The sequence below is a fragment of the Musa acuminata genome, chromosome BXJ2-10, assembly GCF_036884655.1.
Source record: "Musa acuminata AAA Group cultivar baxijiao chromosome BXJ2-10, Cavendish_Baxijiao_AAA, whole genome shotgun sequence".
Taxonomy (NCBI): Eukaryota; Viridiplantae; Streptophyta; class Magnoliopsida; order Zingiberales; family Musaceae; genus Musa; species Musa acuminata.
This window is the reverse complement of record NC_088347.1, coordinates 37,895,115-37,915,815: the sequence shown is the minus strand read 5'-3', so window position 1 is coordinate 37,915,815 and position 20,701 is coordinate 37,895,115. Positions and strand designations below refer to the sequence as shown.

General features: G+C 34.4%; 1 protein-coding gene across 1 annotated transcript; it reads left to right on the top strand.

The window, feature by feature from the left end:
- The first annotated feature begins 3,204 nt into the window (after window positions 1-3,204).
- Window positions 3,205-19,773, top strand: LOC135625964 (uncharacterized). Its single transcript, XM_065131127.1, has 14 exons — window positions 3,205-3,451; window positions 3,539-3,690; window positions 3,781-3,936; window positions 6,155-6,285; window positions 9,266-9,383; window positions 9,480-9,751; window positions 11,318-11,442; window positions 14,550-14,593; window positions 15,444-15,575; window positions 16,224-16,301; window positions 17,393-17,475; window positions 17,619-17,741; window positions 19,358-19,418; window positions 19,491-19,773. The coding sequence occupies exons 1-14, from the start codon at window positions 3,343-3,345 to the stop codon at window positions 19,638-19,640; spliced, it is 1,734 nt and encodes a 577-aa protein (XP_064987199.1). The 5' UTR covers window positions 3,205-3,342; the 3' UTR covers window positions 19,641-19,773.
- Window positions 19,774-20,701: the final 928 nt, after the last annotated feature.

Sequence of the window (20,701 nt, the reverse complement as noted above, 5' to 3'; positions counted from 1 at the left end):
AATCCAAAAAAAAAAGAAAGGAAAGAAAATAATGACAACACAGATATACTGTTGTCAATCATCCAACAGTGTCCTCATCTTATGTTAAATCAAATATACAATAGATTCTTACTGTGATTACTTGAGAGAATTATGAAGGATTTAAAATTTTATGTAAAGTGACGTGATACTTATATCCTTCTTACTCTTTTATTAAGAATATTCTTTTTATGTTGCAGACTCCTTTTAAGTCGAAAATTGATATATGTGCCGTAGTTAGGATAGGAACAGAACTATACAATTCAGTCAAAGAGTAAATTAAGCATCGCCAGACCCTTGAATGGTCAAACTAATAGTTGCTGACGTCCTACACGTTGACTTGGCAAAATGGTACCTACTCTTTACGCTTTGATGAAGGTCGACGACCATCCAAAACTTGGGTTGATTTGTTTGACCAGCAAGATAGCGTCTTCGATTCCTGTTTAAGCCAGAAGTTCAAAGAATGAACAGACGGAGGACGCAGCGCTGACGACGACGGAGGAATGCCACCACCCTCTTCCGTGGGTTCGAGATAAGTAATCCTCCTCCCTCTTCATTCTCTTGAATTAATCGTGTTGCTTTGCGTAGTTTTGTTCTTGAAATTGTAAACCATACGGTGTATGTGTTTGCAGGTCGACTTCCTCGAGTAATAAGAAGCGGAGGAATAAAAGAGCCCGTGGCAATGCCCCAAACGGGTACCTTTCCCTCGACATCGTGCAGTCGATAATGATGCGAGTGAATCCCAAGGATGCTGTGCGCCTCAGCGCAGTATGCAAGGATTGGAGGGCTGTGGCCCGGCCATTCGATCCACTCGCGAGGAGAACGATAACGCGGGTGAAAACCATTTTCCGCTTGCACAGTGTGGTAGACAAGGATGTCTCCTTCAGAATCAAAACTCCCCGGTTTCTCCGTTGAATGCCTTCGCTCGGGCACGGTGGGACCTCCCCGCCGGCGGGCCCGAACCCCTTTATGTTTGGAGCCCGGGACACAAGACGTGGACCGTGGAAGATACCGTACCGGGTCATCTTGACATGATTGCCAGCTTGGAAGGGCATTTCTACGATGTGAGTTAGCACGGCGTCAGCCTGAGATGTTTGCTCTCCGGGAAGCTCCAAGTGCCACCACCTCCCTTCAAGAGAACTTTCACCGCTCGTCGATTCATGGTTGAATCCGGAGGAGAGACACCGTAACAGGCCAAATCTGTTCCAGAAGTCGTTGATGATGTCCGTCAACTATATCCCGGTGGTCATATAGATCCATTTTTCCAAAGATAGAGAGACCCCTTAGCGTTGAAATCATTTTTCCAAAGAAAATTGTTAGAAAATTTTCAATCTGGATAATTATCACTTGCGACATTCGGGTGACAATAAGTTATAAACAGAAGAAAAAAAAAGGACTGATTTAATAAGAGTGACACGTCTAGTCTTAGTCTTAAACAAAGGTGGGAAGGTTGCCATCTCTAGTTTCTACTGGATGTTAAACATATGAGAATCAAAGAAGGAAACACGTAAACAGTAAGGAAAAAATATATATATATATCAAAGTATCGAAATATAATATTAAAAAATTACAAATATCATGCTGAATTCACCTTTTGCCGAAATAGAACTAATCATATCAAAAATTTAAAGTTCTTGGCTAATTTATTTGAATAACCTAAAAAAAAAAAAAAAAGAAGAGGAAAAGTAGCATCCTTACTAAATTATTAGATGAGTCAGTCGAGTTGTATATTTTATCAAAATATTAAAAAATTATAATATGGATTCATAGCAGGATTAAATGAAAGTTTAACCCGACCTAACCCCATCATTTTCCTGCCAGGTCAAAAGATCATATAACCTAACCCGTCGCCCGTAAAATGAATCGATTAATAGCATCCTCACCGAAATGAATCCAATGAGTTGTAGATAATCTAATTTATAACGTGATCAGGTTAGGCTAAAAGGAAAGTTTGACCCTACAGAGTCCCATCAATCTCCTGCCAAGTCGTAATCGAATGACACCATCAATTTGCATGCCATACGACAGATCATACGTGTGACATCACGTGGTTTAGCATAAAGCTTATAATTTAGTTTCGCCTTCCCAGCCGCCCTCGAAGACGAAGTAATACCGTGTACTTACATGTTTCGCATGCCAGCAAAAGCTTCCCTCACCTGCTCCTTATTCTATTATACTTTCCTTTTACACGCCATCGATCAAACTTGGTAGGCCGACGACCTCCTCTTCGTCAAATTAGCACCTTGCAAACTATATATATATGGATAAAGAGCAAATGCTTCCCAAGAGAAGAGAAGGGAAGCAAGCTGTCATCTTCGATTCAGTTCCTTCTAAATGGAGCGGAGCAGCTCGTTCGGGATGTCGTGGGCGGATCAGTGGGACTACAGCGAGCCGAGCGCGACCTCGCAGAAGAGCAACAGCAGCAGCAGCAACCTGAAGAAAGGCATGGAGAAGACGAAGTCCGCGACGTCTACCGGCATTAAGAAGGTGAAGGAAGGAACTAGCCATGGCCTGCAGTGGATCAAGGACAAGTACAGCAAGAAGACCCAGAAGCACTAAAGTTAATTTGCCTGCAGCATAGCATATACACATATTTCGTTTAGTTATTATCGTGCTTTATTTCATTCTTTTGACGTAAAAAGTAGTGAAATGTTTATGTAAATGTAGGGAATATTTATTCTACCAGCCTTGCATTATGCCTGCTTTTATTTGCTTGCATGACTCATATCTGCGAAATTTTGCTGCTACCAACGGTGGAGATCCTTTGAATCAGATTCGAAGATTGCCCATTAAATTGGGCTTAGGTATTGATTCAAGTTAATAAAACCTGCAATTAACCCACGAAATTTTTATACAATATGGTGCCAAATTCTACCCATGAAAACCAAAATCGCTTTCATTTTCTTGATTTAATAATTAATATAATATTCTCATGTGCAAAGCACGTGCAACTACCTACTAATATCATTCTTAACCCACACAAATGAAGATGGTATGTAATTATTATATTCGTAAACTGCTAATTATAAGTAATTTCGGACGGGGCGGGAAGATTTGGAGACTAAACGGATGGTGCTGTTTCCCTTTCCCGCCTCAGTACGATTCAATTGTTTCAATCAATCAACAGATTTGATTGGGTAAGTATCGGTCCGTTTCAATCTCGATTGGGATAGGCGATCGTTGAGATCATCTTCCATTGCAGTCGTTAGAACGTTACGATGTGAACATCGCTCGGTATGTTTGTCATAAAGTGTTCGTCGAGGTCGCTTCCACCACCGTTTGCAACAGAAGCCAGCTCAGAAAGTTCTCGCGGCAGAACCAGCGATGCTCTCAAGAGCGATGACGAAGGTTTCGCGTCTCGGGAAGCCACCGCCTTCCTCCTCCTCCTCCTCCTTGTTCCGTTTCGTCAATGCCGTCGCTGTTGATCCTCCGCGTACGCGCCTCTCCCTCTCTTCCAACGTTCTTCTCCAGCGTGATCCTTGATTGATTCTTTTCTGTTTGATTGGCTGGATCGATGCAGTGCCGCTGTTTTACCACCGAACCCTTTCGACGATCCAACTCCATTCGTCGTCCGGTGAGCGCTTCTACCTTTCTTCTTTGTTGCCGGCCATCTTCTTAATGGGGGCGTTCGGCGCCGGATCGGTGCAGACCACTTACGCCGACGGCGATGAGGTTTGACCGTCTTTCTTACATTTACGAGGTCATTTTCATGGTTTATTTGGTTTGGAGTGTTCATTTATGCGGTTGGTTCCGCGGTTGGAGGATTACGATCCCTATGCTGCCACCGACTCCTGGTCGAGTTCCAAAACCGCGGATAAATTGGATAGGGTAAAGTTGCAATTGGAGGTGTTGCTGCAAATCAGAGGAATGGAGAAAGGATCCTACCCGCCCTACACCCTTTCTGCAAGGGGTCAGCAGGTTTGCTCCTGATGAACATTTTAACAGTGTTTCATTTCTACTCTGCTTTGATGCATGGTGCGTTTCTTCACATATATTTGGCTTGAATCTTCGAGCTCGTTAATTTGATTGTTGTATCTTATTGTTGCTTCTTCATTGGCCTTTATCACCTATGCATTCTTTTTCCTTGAAAATATACAAATTTAATACGAAAGTTGCAATGCAAAAAATGACAATCCCGAAAATATGCTCTGTTATTACTGGTGAAATTTCCATTTTATGGTACAATAATTTGCCTAATTTCAGGTACAGTTTGTTGGTAAACAAACAGTTTTCTGTAACTAGAATCGCAGAAAGAAACACAATTCCTTTAATATTAACATTGGAGACTAATATGATGTTAACCTTTTTCTAGTTTATATCTCTCTACAGTACAATTGAAGACTCGATCTCCTATAGACCAAACAAATCCTTTAAAAATGGCTTCATTATTTTTTTGACATGATTACATCCTTTAAAAATGGTACCAACTTACCCAGTCTTAACACCAAGGTAAAAAAAAAAGGCTACCTCATATTAATAATCTTAAAAAAATAGAAGTTATGTATCAAAATCCTTTCTCAGTATGATGCACAAATAGTGAAGGCTGTGTTTTTTTCTTGTCTTAGTGTAGAATCTTCTCTGGGAAATAAACTACTTTTTTTCTTATCATAGTTAAGACTCTTATCCATGAAAAACAACTACATTTAACCTTTCCTGCTACTTCTCTAACTGCCTACTTGCATACAACATGTGCCTACTAGATTGATGAAATCGTAGACAGCATTTGTCTTATAATTATGTTCCATCAATACAGTAATCTTGCACTAAAATCTTATTTAAGTTCACCCGCAAGATGTGAAGATTCAGATGTTGACAGTGAAATTTAAGAATTACACCAAAATTGGTATGGCTGTATGAGAGTGGTTGTTGATAACTATTTTAATCAAGCTCTGTTTGATGCATAATGCATACTCTAATGTACGAAACATATTCTTGAGATGGGTTACATTTCTTATGGTTTTCAATGATTTATTTATTAGCAATTTGTTTCTGGATCACTTTTCCTTGTTATTGGACCACTTGATGTGTAAGTTGCAAGAATTTTTTAGGCTTCATGATTGGATCTCACAAGAAGATATGTCACTTTAAGGCTTTTACTTTGGATCTATGGGTTATGATCTGTAAATTCTATCTATATTCGCTGTTTTCTTATGAAGTTTCACCGAAAATTTTGTCCCACATCCATAGTGTCTATTTAAGTTTTGACATAAGGGAGGATAATAATAAGATCTATGACAGATTTGATGTAGGAAGGTGGGAATTAAGGAGGTTCAAAATAATGAATCAAATAGAAGGCTTTGACATAAACCAGTTTACTCTGCAAATAAATATTGGTAAAGTATCACCACACAAGATAAACCCTTCTCACGGACATGACATGCTCTCTATAGGTATTAAAGATAGTTTCGTCACATCTAGACTCCCAGACCTTCAACCTAAATAGGAAAGAAACTATTGGTATGAAGGATGAAACATGATTTATTACTGGCCACTTATTTGATTAGTATGAGAGCTCTACAAATGTCATGACATTTATATCCTTTTTAAGCATTTTATTTTGAATTATTATTTTTTTCAGGCTAGATTTCGGTAAGCTTTTCCATTTGGCCAAATTGTTCTTCAGACTTTAAGTTCAATAAGACCTCTGGATAGATAATTATAGATGTACTTGCCAGATGGATTATTAAGATGATCCCTGTTACTTAACAAAAGGCTAACCAAGAAAGATTTTTGCCTATCTTGATACTGATCCCATTCACTCATAAAATCTCAAGCAGCAGATCTGATGTAGCTATCTAAAATTACATATCTAATTTGATATAATTGACAAGCCCTGGAATTCAGCTATAGTGCAATGGTATCTAAAATTATGTTCTCTAGGATCTTCTAAGCATAGTCATTATTGATCATTGTCTTCTTTGGTTTGTATTGTATTACTCTGCAACTTGTCTATGGCTGCTGTCTTCTTGCAGTGTTGTTCATAGTGCCTCCTGTTGTTTCATTTAACTGGTTCAAGTTGAACGCATTCTTTGTAGTAATGTAATTCCCAGCAATATATCCTTATAAGTATACTTGAGTTTCATTTGCTGTCTCTTGATGGTTAATACTTATGAAATGGTTGCATCAAATTTTTTAGGTTATCATCAAGTTCAAAATTCCTCCTACATGTGAGTTATCGCACATAATTACGGATCTTGTTAAGAACCTTGGTGACACGTCCAAGCAACTAGGTGGTGGTTCAAAAATTCATTTATATGCTTTTGACAGGTTTGCTTAAGCAGTAAACCAAAGTTACAAGTTACAACTGCTTAAATCTATTTCTTAATTTGCATATTTAAATTCTTCTAATTTTGTTTGATAAAAATTTATTTATAAGTGAGATATAGATTCTACCTTCATATATAGGGTTATTTATGTATATTATATTTTTATGCATGCTTTATAACTGTCTCATTTGTTTATTTGTACCTTTGACCACAAGATTGATATCTACGGATTCTTTTTCTCCTTTTATATACAAGTTGCTAATTACCATCGCTACATGCAACCTCTAATTAAAAAGTTCATTAAAATCAAGTTTGTTAACAGCTATATTTAAAAACAAATTCATTTGCTCTGACGTTTGTTCTGTTGGATAGTTTTCTGTCCAGAAAAAGGAAAAAATTTCTATAAGAATGTGAATTGAATTTTGGGGTAGAAACGGTCTACAATGAAAACATTAAGTTCAATAAAGAATTCTCTTAAGTCTTAACAATAATGTGGCAAATAGATGGTGACATGACACTATGATCATAAAGTGATAGTATCTAGTTAAGTCAAGAGTTCTATTGGGTTTATTCAATAACAGCAAATATCACAACTATTCAATTAGAACCCATCAAATGTTCGAACAAGCAATAGCAAACTCAGAAGTTTGGCCCTCATATGTGTCATAGATGTCTATTAATACACAATATTCACAAGCAAGGCTTTAAATCACATCCGGATATTGATTTTATTAATCCAATGAACCATGTTCATTACATTGAATCAAAAGCAAGAATAACATATGAATTGTGCCCACAGCAACTTGTGCCCACTCTTTGGATGCTCCTTTTGAGGCATGCACATCTTTGCTTTAATGTCACTGGAACAGACCTACAATTTCAATTTCACATGGTTCATATGAATCTTCATGTATGTAATATTTATTTAAATTCACTTTTCTTTTTGACGTACACAAGCCCTTTCAACTTGTATATTTGCCCAATCTCGTTCACTTTTCAGCCAGACTTTCAGGATGGGATGCAGATTGTCCATAGATAAGTCTACTTCTTTGTACAAGTTTTATAATCCAAGTTGAAGGACAAGATATTTCAAACAGAATCAGTAAAGGAAGTGCACTTAATAGACTTAAAGATGAGAATGAGAAGCATTAGTTCTGCATCTTCTGTTAACCAAGTAAAACACCAAAATATTGTAACAAGAGACATCTTGGAGCATATACATACCTCCAAAAAGCTATGTTTGTTTCAACTGCACAAAGGTGTATTTGAGGAAACTTTGGATTTTAAAGTATAAACATGCTCAAACTTGCCTTGTGACTTAGCACTTGGCAATAATAGGATTGCAACTGGATGATAGATCAGCTAACTACAATTTATCCAGATTTAGCTAAGTACATGCCATATTCATTTAGATCTGAAACATGACTTCAACCCCACTCAAGTGAGCCCCTAAAGATATTCAATTGATTTCTAATTTATTCACTGACCCTCCCTGACCTGCACTGGCAGGAACCTCATGCCCTGGGTACGGCTTTCCTCCTTATCTCTCTCAAAAAAGGAAAAAAAATACAAATTATCATTAAAATTAGTTTCTTAATTTTGGTTCTTGATAAAATAAGTGTTAGGTTCTTGATAAAATTACAAATTATCATCAACAATTTGCTTCTGTGTGATTTTGGTTCATGCAAAATCGTGTTCAATATGTTAATTGGCTTGGTGGTTTGGAGGCCTGTATGAACTAGTTTGTTTTACTGTTATATAGTTTTTGAACCTCCAAGGAACCTCTACTAAATTTACACTTGTAATTAAATTCCTTAGTTTTTTTATATTCATCCACAATATAAGGAGATCTTGATAAGTAATGATCTTGATAAGTAATGATATGCTGGAGTTGTTTTGTAAAATTAGATTATTGATTAGGAAACTCTCTTTCTAACAACTGAATCCAACTTATGGGAGAAGCTTTATCGTAAAGAATTTATGTTACAAAACTGTATAAATTAACAATATATGAAATATTAAACAATATAAACTAATATGCGATAAACTTAGAATATAAAAGAAGGGTAAGATAACATATATGTAAATAATGAAATGTTATACTCTATAGATAAAGTAATGATATACACAATTTTTATCTTGTCAAAATGTGTGTCAATGACATGTATGTATTCATATTTAATGATATACTTAAATGTGTGTCAATGACATGTATGTATTCATATTTAAACTCCTGGATGAATACTGACATAAGCTCAATTCTACCCATATCAGAATATCTTAATATCTAAATGCACTTTGAAATACTAATTTTTTATAGTAACTTTAAGGAGAAGGTGTTTCTCGATTGATTTCCTTGAGGTTTCTATATATTTCTCATTCTTTCTTTCTTTATTTATTTGCTTTAATATTTGCCTCTATATAAAGTACAACCAATGGGCTTAGTACCTTAAAATATTTATCGGTAATGAGTTTTGAAAGGTCTGGATTAGGATTATCCAGGAGCAATACAGTTTGAACCAATGGAATCAGTCAGATCAGATTAACAACAAAGTAACAAGACCAAGATTTGCACAACACTCCAGTACAGTTTAGTATGGGTCGAATTTACCAATCTGATTTCTCCTGGAAATGCAATGTACAGTTTAGTACTGTTTGCACTAATGTCCAATATTTTAAGTTTATTCTTTTTAAATATTATGTTTCATTTTATTCTAGCCTGTCCTTTTAATGTTATCATTACAATATTTTGGTATGTAGTGTTCATTGGTTAGTGTCAGTTCCTGATTCTAGAAAATTTTATTTCTGTAGCATATATTGAAGTAGATTGTTGTTCACTTCCAAATAGTAATAATATTGATGATACCGATCATGCTCGCCTCCTTTTTTTTTTAATTTCTTATGATTACATGAATATCAATTCGACCATCTGTACAACTATGTGACTTCAATTTGCTTTTTTTCTTACTTATAATGCTCAGTGCAGCTGGATGGCGAATAGCTCTTAACCCTTCAGAAAAGATTGGGGTTTCTGATGCAACAAATGAGGGTGGTCTTTCCATACTGATAATAAGCTCTCTACATGATTCAGATTTTTGTGTCAGTAACCTTTATCTTAGACTTTGTTAATGTGTTTGAATGCTTCTAATAAGGATCCATCTTCCTCTGTAGTAATGGTTAAACTGTTTTTATTAGGTGATTAAGTTCATTAAACGGGGAATGTATAGTTTCAGAGAGCTTGATTCCATGGTTAGTGCATTAAAATTAGCTGGTGAGCAAGCTAATATCAAAAAATCATCAGGAAGCTACACAAAGGCATATAAGAGAGGTGATATTTATCCTGAGAAAACAGTGTCTGCTTTAGAGGCCATGGGTGTGGTAGTATATGGACTTGACGAGACTTCTGGTATCTCTTTGGATGGTACAATATCCTGGGAGAACATGGCAGGATATGATGACCAAAAACGGTAAGTATAACATATACATATATATTTTTTGTTTTGTTCCAGTTGATTGTTTACCAAGAATTCATTTGTTGAAGTTAAACTGGAAGATGCATATCTACAATGCAGTTGCTATTTTATCTTGCCTCATAGGCAGAGTATTTAAATAATCATCTACAAGCTATATGCTCCTAATTTGGTGACAACCCACTTACATCTTGTATAGCTGCCACCTCTCTGGCTGACATTTGTTCTGAATTGCAATATGCTTTGTGATTTATATGATGCTTTGTTTATTCTGTGTTGGTTTCACAATTAGCTGGGAAACATCACCAATGCCTCCTTTTTGGGTATGGATACGTGCTCAACACAATCTCATTAGACACTATGGTAATACAGACAAATTATATCTTAAAAATGTTCTTTAATGCTTTGTCAACCCATCATTACCACAGAGCTGCATAACTGATTGACTGCTACTGATCCACTCATGAATAGTTTCAAGGAATTTTTATTCTTGTATCTGAATTTTTGACTGGATTATATAAAAAACAAAATGTTTTGTTGCTTTGGTCTTTGTTTTTATATTGTGATTCAAGTTTGATATCTAGCAAGTAGTTGTTTTGATTGGTGATATGTTTTCCAATATACCGTTACTTCTTTTCTCAAGTTAATCTTAATACTTTAATCCTATTATTGATCTTTTGCAAACCACTTTGTTCGTCATGTTTAAAAGATTTTATTAGGATGAACCCATCATATTTAGTTAATTTTGAAGCATTTTGACTGTGAATTTAATATGAACATAAACACCCCTCTAAGTAGCATTCTGCCTTGGTGTCTCATCTAATCACATTGAAACCATTTTTTATATATTCTAATCTAAAAATGTTTTTTATACTTTATAGGATGTTTTTGTTCGACCATATTTTTCTTTTCACCTTGTCCTTTTTGATTCATGGGTTGGGTTTAGGTCGAGATACAGTGCCCCACTGTGGCATTGTCTGGGTAAATGTGTTTAAGGCATATTCTTTAACCAACAGGTCATGATAAGCTACTACATTGCTGGTTTGGTCATGTCCAGAGGCCTTAATGAAATTAAAAAGATGTAAAGCTGTCAACTAAGGTGAAAACATGCAAGCACTATTTTTTCTCTCAATTTGAGTCAATAATATCTTTGATTTACAGATTACACACACGTACAAAGTGACAGCTTTACCAAAAAAGAACACACGTACAAAGTGACATCTCGCTGTAGCTCTGATGCCTCTATCCTCGTCAATCCCTGTTCTGGGTGGCACCATGAGAACTTCTAGTGAAGCATTTTGCTTAGGCTGAAACTGGAAACTTTGATTGTGTTTACTTGGTTTGGAAATTTGTTAATGATGGTGCATCATGTTTTATTCAGTTCCATTGATATATTTTGTTTCGAACATTAACTATGTGTATTGGATACAGACATATATTTTGTCATCTTCTCATCAGTAACTATGAAGTATCATTGCAGATATCAGCCTTTTCATTTTATTTGATAGATTCTTAATAAATTGTTATGTATATAGCAGAATTAATGTGACTGAATTTTTGTAGGGAAATAGAAGATACTATACTATTGGCACTTCAAAGCCCGGAAGTATATGATGAAGTCGCCCGTGGTACCCGTCGTAAATTTGAAACAAATCGTCCTCGAGCTGTGCTTTTTGAAGGCCCTCCAGGTTATTTGTTAGACCAAGTACTTTTCTATATTTGTGGTAAATAATCTGTTAATTAAATATGTCTTCATAATGGCTGGTGAGTTGACCGATGGTTTAGTTTGCGTAGCTCTAAACAAGATTCATAGTTTACCCAGTATTTGCATACTTCTAATTCTAAACAAGATCCACATGAGTACTGTCTATATTTGCATAAACATAGGCTATATCTGCACATATCGGACTTAGATTTGTGCTAATGTAGATTGCATCTATATGGATACTCCCTAGATTCATGATGGTTCATTTTATATTTTCTAAACCTAGGTTAGAACCATGCTAATCCAACCTTGAGCTACTGTTCTCCCTGCATTTCTGTAGTCTAATTTTTATATAAGTGCCTCAAATAATTTGTTAATTTTTGTAGCATATTGCTATTTAAGCAGTAAAGTAATGGTCTAGCTTGGAAGCATGCTTCTCGGAGTGCTACTGTCAATTGACAATATGTCCACTACAACTATCTTGATCTTAGTACAGGAATAATTTTACTGAAAACATTAGTTGGTCTGGAGAGATGACTTTGATAGGTTGGTCATTTGAGATGTCCATGAGTATATTGTTTGAGTGGATGATGATGACTCCAGCTTGCAGCTTGGATTTGTTTATCATTGGAGCATCGCCGGATGCAAGACTTCATGAAATATTAGTTCGCTAGACTATGTAACAATTATGGGAGTGGCTATGCCAATGGTGACAGTCCATCTTAAGTTGGTTGGTCTTCCTTTATATGGTAGCCTAGTAGGTATTGGTTATTATCATATAGGGAGGATGGTATGTGACAGCTTAATGGTGGTGCATGAGTTGAACACGTATATCAGCATGAGATCACCTTGACGAAATGGCAGCTCTTGATGCTGTTGATATTCGAAATAGATCAGAATCAACAAATATTAAACATAATAACAGAAGAGGCTGTGAATTCAAAATGGTTCAACTTCAACCGTATCCCTCTACATACAGTTGGATACCGACACACTACTACTAATGAATTGCTATACTGTACTGAACAGTGGTATCGATGCATGGGTGGACCATATGTCGGTATGTACATGATTCTATGATTGTACCAACACATTTGTTGGCATTGATGTAACGTATATTGGTACATCAGTATGTTTGATTTTCAGAATAATATTGAAAAATGATGAGAAATAAAGAAAACCTTTTTTGGGATTTTTATCCTACTTTAATGATAATTTTATCATATTTAGATAAAAATAATGTGTATATGAGGCATAAATAGATGAATAGGGCTATGATCAACTCTAAATATCCCCAATTTAGGGCTAAATATAAGAGAAAGAACCTAATTGGGACGAAACAAGAGAGAATGGCCTTAATCACATTTAATCTTTATAAATATGTATCAAAATACTTCTAATTATATGCAATGATAAATAAAACATAGAAAGCTAAATATCTTCAAATTGGATAGAAATTCCACTTGATTCCAAATTACAATCCCTTTTTTATCCAAATAAATATTTTGAATTTTTGATTATCACTAATCATTGATTAGGAACTTTAATTAGAATGAGAGTGAGAGAGGGGGAAGGAAGAGATTTAAAACCCCAAAGAGGTTCCAATGCACAATTTGAAAGAGAGTGAGAGGAGGAATGGAGAGGGATTTGGGTGTCAAACTTGAAGCAATCTGGGTAAATATTGATTAACTTCCTATTGGTACTGACTTGTATCAGTTGATACAGCATGAGTTTCCACCATATAGACAGATATATCACCTATATCAGTCAATTCTATTTCTTACGTATCATCCATTCAGTACATATTGCCCATGTTGTACCGTTTCAAACAGTTTTATTAATGACACTCACCACTTGAAAGGATGGTCTCAGATACTGTTTTCTTTAACGTATCAATTTACTACATATATCTTCATGAGGAGATCGAGGAAATCTAAATCTAAAGTAGATGTCAGCTTAATGTGAGACAACTTGGCTTACTAGGATAATGCAGATGTTGACTGATGTTAACCTTAACCTTAACCTTAATGAGACAGTTAAATATTTGATGGATGTGGGAGGTTTTCTAATATGGAGACCATGTATCGTGCATTATATAGACCTGATACTGAAATATATTTTTGCACATCGGTAAAGAGGACAATTGTGGCAATCACAATACACATATTCCTCCAATTTGTTGATGGATAGAAAAATAAGGGCAAGGGAATATAGTTAATGATTTAAACGATAAAATAAAGCCTACATTAGACCTGAGTCAAATACAGGTTTCTCATTGTTGCAAACTTACACTCTTGCTACCAACTTTTTGCCCATGCTTTCTTGTTATATGCGCTATTATAGAGCTTAAAACATATTTTGACGTATAGTTTAACAAAGATATTTAAGTTAGGTTAAGTTAAACAATAGTTTTCAAATTGGTCTATTTGGTACTGGATAGTGTGGCCTGTACTGATCACCAGGGAATTATCATGTGTGTATGCATGTTTAATATAGATGGAGAGAATGTGTTTTTTCAGTTAATTCTTGTTGGACAAAATCAACTATTCAAGAAAAAGGATTACATGTCACACTTTTATTATGTCATGTATATATTATGAATGGTTCTTCTTTTTCTTTTGGTATTTAAGTTTTAAAGGGAATGATCTAAATGTTTAATGAGAATGGTGTGAAGATAATGCAACCCCGATACTGATTGCAAGTGAAGTATTGATGTTTAATGATATTTCACATGTTATTTCATTAAGAAGATATTTTACTGTGTAGATTTTATTTTTTTCTAGTTGCTCATATTTCTTTATGGTATATGTTGGAAAACTACTTATATCTTGTTGATTTGGTCCTTTTATTTTGTGTGATTGGATTATTCGGAGACATGTAACCTTTTATAGTATATTGGTGAGATCCACCATGAAGAAATTCTTGAACACAATTAAAAATATTTTAAATAAATATTTATTGTAACAATACACTTTATATACTATTATAAATATCATAAACTTACAATCTTGTTGTTATTGTTGTTTTTGCTGAATATCATAAACTGAAACTTATGATTTTGTTATTGTTGTTATTGTTACTGAATGTCAGGAACTGGGAAAACTACTGCTGCTCGAGTAATTGCTAAACAAGCGGTATGTAACCTATTTCATAGATTTTAATTGATTTGTTACAACAATCTGCTCATTTTCCAGAATATTGCTTACAAAAGATTTGTTTGTATTTTCAAGTTAAATGATGGTCCTTTTACTTGTCTACTTGTATTTATGTTGGGGCTTATTTTTTTTATGTGTGACATAAGATGCCACTCCCTTTACTAAATGAGCTTCGATAAGAAGTTTGTTTCAGTGAGATGTCAGTTATAACAATTATTTGATTGGCTATAACCCTATGTTTCACTATAAATGGTACCTAGTTTCCAGCCGGTGAAAATTGAAGCATGAGAGGCAACAATAGTAATAATATAGTAGTCTGGATGATGGTAGAAATATCTTTCTCATAAACTCAAATATTAGACTTGGAAATACTACAGGATTAATGATAATTTTTCTTTATGTTGTTAAGTGCAACTACATTCTTCACAAGTTTGGAACACCCATACTTCGAAAATACATCATGGTATAGTGCTCTTTGTTGACTCTTTTTTGGTTTATCGATCAGAAGTGCAATAGAAGGTGGAGTTCAATTTAAACTAAAAATGAGGGCTTGTAGGAATACATTACTATGTTACATTGCAACAGGGGAATGAAGCTCTGGAATTATATACTTGTAAATGATCTATAAGAAGAACAATAATATCTAATCTGGATTGGGCTGTTATTTTCTTTATGAAGTCTCAAATAAGCAAAATGTTGTCTACTTAACAGATATGTTAATTGAGGAAATTATTTACAACTGAATTAGTTCTGTAGGACAGTTTAGTCAAAAATATTAGTTCTATATAATTCTATCATTATCTCTGAATATTTTTTGTTTCTTTAACAGGGTGTTCCGTTGCTGTATGTGCCTTTGGAAGTTATAATGTCAAAATGTTATGGTGAAAGTGAGCGTTTGTTAGCCAAAGTGTTCTCTCTTGCAAATGAGCTTCCATCTGGAGCAATAATTTTCCTTGATGAGGTACATAGCTACTTTCACATGGAATCCTCGGACAAGCATGAAAAAGTTGAACTGGCAGCAACTTCTATATGTGGTGGAAATTAGTAGTATGATACTGGGCCTCGTGTAGAGTGGTAGTTTTTTTTTATAATAAATTGTTTAGTCCCACACAACGGACTTGCAGTGAAATGACAATTTCATAGATGCACCTATAAGACACGTTTTTATAAGTGCACAAATAATAAAAAATTGAATAGATATATTATTTTCAGGTGGTATACATTTGAGAATTTTTTTATGTAAGTTTTTCTCTTTTGTAGACAGAAAATTTAAATCTTAAAAATTTTATATGATTGTTATTAACTTCTAGTCGGATTATTTGTGCATCTTTACCTTTTAATGTCTATAACTATTCAAATGAAAATATCCTTGCAAGTAGTTAATATGTAGAGATTAGACATGCAGGAGTTGCATCACCTATTATGAACCAGAATGGAGAAAAAGGGATGGTCAATTATTTATTTAAAAGTCAAAATTGTGGGTTCTAAACATTGATGTACCATATGGATACTTAAATATCAACACTTAGTAGTGAATTGACTAAACATTGAGGTACCAAATAGTATTTGTTGGGTTTCTTAATTCAACAGCCAACTTCTTTTTCTGTAGGTTGATTCTTTTGCTGCTTCTCGATGTAATCAAATGCACGAAGCTACCCGTAGAATTTTGTCAGTGATATTGCGTCAGGTTGGTTAATATTTATTACTTAATCATGTGCTTCATCACTCAGTAGGGCCATGCAAGAACTCCATCTGTAGCCGTTTTTTTATTGCCCTTGTGTTGTTTGCTTTTTCTTGAAGTGTATACCCAAGAATCTAGCTTTGGTGTCACTTATATAATATGTTCAGTTGCTTAAATGCAGAGTTCTATTGCAAAGATATCTAAATCTTACCTGTGACTCATGGAAAACCTGTTGTTTTAATTCTTGATTTAAGGAAAATTATCAGTGGATCTTTTTTTTTTTTTCCAGTATTTCATTCACATTTAACCTTCTCTTTTTATTTGTTAGAAACTTTAAGCCAACAGAAATTTTCATGAAATCTTATATGTTCCCTCTTCTTTTTTTGGCAACTTGCTGACTTGGAGATTCAAGTATGTATCTGTACTGATTCTCATTTCCAAACACTAATATAAGGTGGTGGTGGAGAATTCAAGTTTTCTAACAGTTTGGTTTTCATGCATTTTTCATAACTTTCACAGGAACAGTCTCTGTTTGCTTGCAGGAGGGGTAAGGGTGCACTGACTCTCCAGACTCCACTTTGGCGAGAGCCCTAAGCATTGTGCTGCTTTTTATATATAATTAAGAAATTTTACATCCTGAATTATTATGCTTGATCAAATATAGAAAACAGAACCGTCGATTTCTTTTGGTACTTTTATTTGTATTCTTGGTCAAAATTATTTCCGCATTGGTGCATATGGTGATATTACTATATATAAACCCTGTAGCTTAAAACTGTTTATGTAAAGTTTTATCTCTCTGTGGAACTCAATGTGACTTGGAAGGCTAAGTGAGTTAATGATTGTAAAAGAAAAATGTAAAAATGATGAATCAGAACCAGTGGGGTTAGTTTGAAGGTTAGACATACTCATGGAAGAAAGCTAGTCCATGTGTTATGGTGAAATTAAGCATCAATAGCTTAATAATTCTGGTTAAGGATAATTGTGCTATGAGTTCTTTTTCCTATGGTCACTTTAGAAACTTTCAATTGTAGGTGCCTTTTTTGGATTGGTTTGTGGTACTTCAATCGTTTAATGCATATATCTGTCTTTTGCAGATTGATGGTTTTGAGAAAGAAAAACAAGTAATTGTTATAGCTGCAACAAATAGAAAGAAAGACCTTGATCCTGCTCTTATTAGGTAATAATATTCCAAATGTATTCCATCTTTAGTTGATTTACATTTTTCAATTTTTATGAATTTTAGTCTAGCTAAATTTTAATTCAGATAGTCAAAAGTAGCCTGATGAATCATAGTCCTTAATTTGTCATCTTTTCTTCTAGCCGCTTTGATTCAATGATTTCATTTTCCCTACCGGATCAACAAACCCGTGAAGGAATAGCTGCTCAATATGCAAAGCATCTACTCAAGACAGAAATAATTCTATTAGCTGCAGCTACGGATGGGTAATGCACAAGTCAAACTTCTTTTCTTCTTTTTTTTGTATTTCCAAATTTAATTTAATTCATTTTATTTTCCTACTGTGGTTGTAAAGATGCACATTTGATAGTGTCCTTAGTGAGATTCATCATTTCGAACTTGTCTTGATTATTTATTGGACTAATGCATATTTGTCAGCACTAATATATTAACACATAGTATGTCAGGATACCCTAGTGTTTCGATGATGAATAAAAGGAGGTTGAAGAGGAAGGAGTGATGGAGACACTGAGGAAGAAGAAGGTAGAAGGAAGAAGGAAGAGGAGAAAGTTATGGAGGAAGAAGAAAAAAGAAGAGGAGGAGAAGCAGCAGTAACGAATAGGGCAATGGCATTGTATGTGAGAAACATGAGCCTTAAATTATCTTTTTTAACATAGAGTTAGATAGAAACCCATCATTTTTTTTATTATTTTAATCAGACCATTTGAAACAAGGGTGGCCCTTGTATCAACCCATGCTTAGACTGGTATGTACCTTATTGTTTTGGGTGGTATAGTAATCATCGATTCCTTATTTATATGAGTAGGAAGATGTGAAAATTTGTTTAGTGAGATAATTTTGTATAAAAAGTCCAAGAAAAATTAGGTCGACTTTGGAAGATAAACTTATGTCAATCTTACGTATGATTTCAAATGATAAAGGCTTATAAAAGTTGGATGAAGATGTTGAGTAATCATAATTGACTCTTACCTTCTCACTAAGTTTAGAGGATTTCTAGATATAGCTAAAATCATTTTTGGTTTTAATATTAGGAAACAGTTTGAATAAGTTTAATATAGCCTCGAGCTTTTCTCTAACTATTTTTTTTCTTCATTAGCAATATTAATATAATATATATTTGCTAGATATTCAATAACTTTTTTTTGTAGTAACCTAATCTTAGTCATATATAATAAAGCATAGAAACTTTTTGGAGATATACATCATATAGTTTTGGGTTTAGAGATCACAACCTACAACACATCATTGTGAATCTTTTGCAATGACTATAATGACCTAACAATTTGGAATATGTTTGGACCCCACATCACCGATTAGGGATCTTGATGATTTGTTAGCTATGAAATGTTTGTGATTTGATAAGTATGTTAGGATTTAATTAGATAGATTATAGTATCCCAATTCGACTAGTCGTTGATTCAACTATGTGCTAGACTTCGACTAGTACGTCACAATTCACCAAAAAAATAAGGATACCTTTTCTCGGGTATAAGCTACATTTTTGAGTTTCGATTATGATATTTTCTTTCAACATTTAAGAGGATTGAATTTGTACCTTTTACTTAGACATGCATTAAATGATCAATTTCATTCAATTTATAGTTCCTATTATTTTTTACTTCTGAAGTCGGTTGATGACATCTGGTAAGCTGTAATTCCAATTGATTCTTTTGAAGACTAGAGTGTATGTTTAGAAAAAGGAAGGATTGAAAACTTAGTTTTATGGAAGACATGCCTTAGTGTTCATAAGAAGATATTTTTCCTCTTCTGCATTCCTCTTTCTTATTATATCTTAAATTATGTATATCTTATTCCCTTTTATTGCATGTTTGCTTTTCTATACATATATGTATATGTGTAGAATGTCTGGAAGAGATATTAGAGATGTCTGTCAACAAACGGAACGACATTGGGCATCAAAGGTATGGCTCTTATCAAGATGTTCATCTTTTTCTGTGGCTTCGGTACTTAGTCTGAGTTAATGCTTATGGTAGCTGATAAGAGGCCAAGCACCAAACGATGCTACTCGAAGAACAACGAAACTTCCTCCTATCGAGGAGTATATTAATAGTGCTGAGCAGCGGCGTGAAGCTTTGTTGTTGGATATTTCAGGGGGTAACAAATGCCCTAAATCTTGTATTTGAAAAAGTTTTAGTGGATTAGTTAATGAAGGTGGGCAACATCTCCTGTAGAGAGTTCAGTTCAGATAGATTATTGCAGTTTGATCCTCAAATAAACATCTAAATAAAGGGAACATAAGATTGACTTCATGCATCATCAGGGATAACTTAATATCATTGTTTGTTGAATACAAAGACATAGGCTTCTCAAAAAGTTGTAATTAGCTTTGGTCAGCAGTTTATGTTTAATGTTTTAAATAACTTTTTTACACTATAGTCCCTGTCTTTGGAATATCTGTAATTGTCAAATATGTGTTACATGTTTCTGGAGTCATTACTAACAGAATATTCTTCTTTTGTTTCTATTCAGATTTGACAGTTCCATTTAATATTGATCATCAATTTGGAGGTATTCTGTTTCATATGGAAAAGCATGCTTTTATATTTTATTTCAGCATTTTAGCTAAAACAATTAATAATTTTTTTTAAAGGAACTTTTCATTCAATTAGAAGAAATTAACAATTGTGATAAGAAAGAGCATCATAGCTCATCGGTACTTAAATGTTGGGAACCCAAATATTCTATCAAAAAAAAGTCAAATCATGAGCTTAACGTTTAAAGGATCTGTGAGATAAAAGAGAAAATGGGTTATATTAAGAATAATGTTATTGAGACACAAAGTCGATTCTTACAAGCCAGTGATATTGTTGACAATAGATGAGACATCCATACGGATATTACTTTGGTGCTTAAACTTGACTTACTTCGTACTCTCCAGCAGAGTCATGCCCTCAGCAACTGCAGGGTTGTGAACCAAAGGAGAGAAACAGTCAACATTTAAGAGTGAGTGATATTAGATGCAAAGGTGAAGACTATGCCCAGGCACATATGAAGGTTAGGAGTAGAAAAAAAGTCATTGTAATATAAAATAAGAAGAAAGTAAAAAGGAGGGGGTATAGGATTCTAAGGATTTAGTATCCTAGAATATTCAGATATTGGTCCATAAGAGATAATTAAAAAAAGGGAGAGAAAGAGAGAGACATAATCCGACCTCATTCCTAATAAGCCAGAGACATCAGAATGA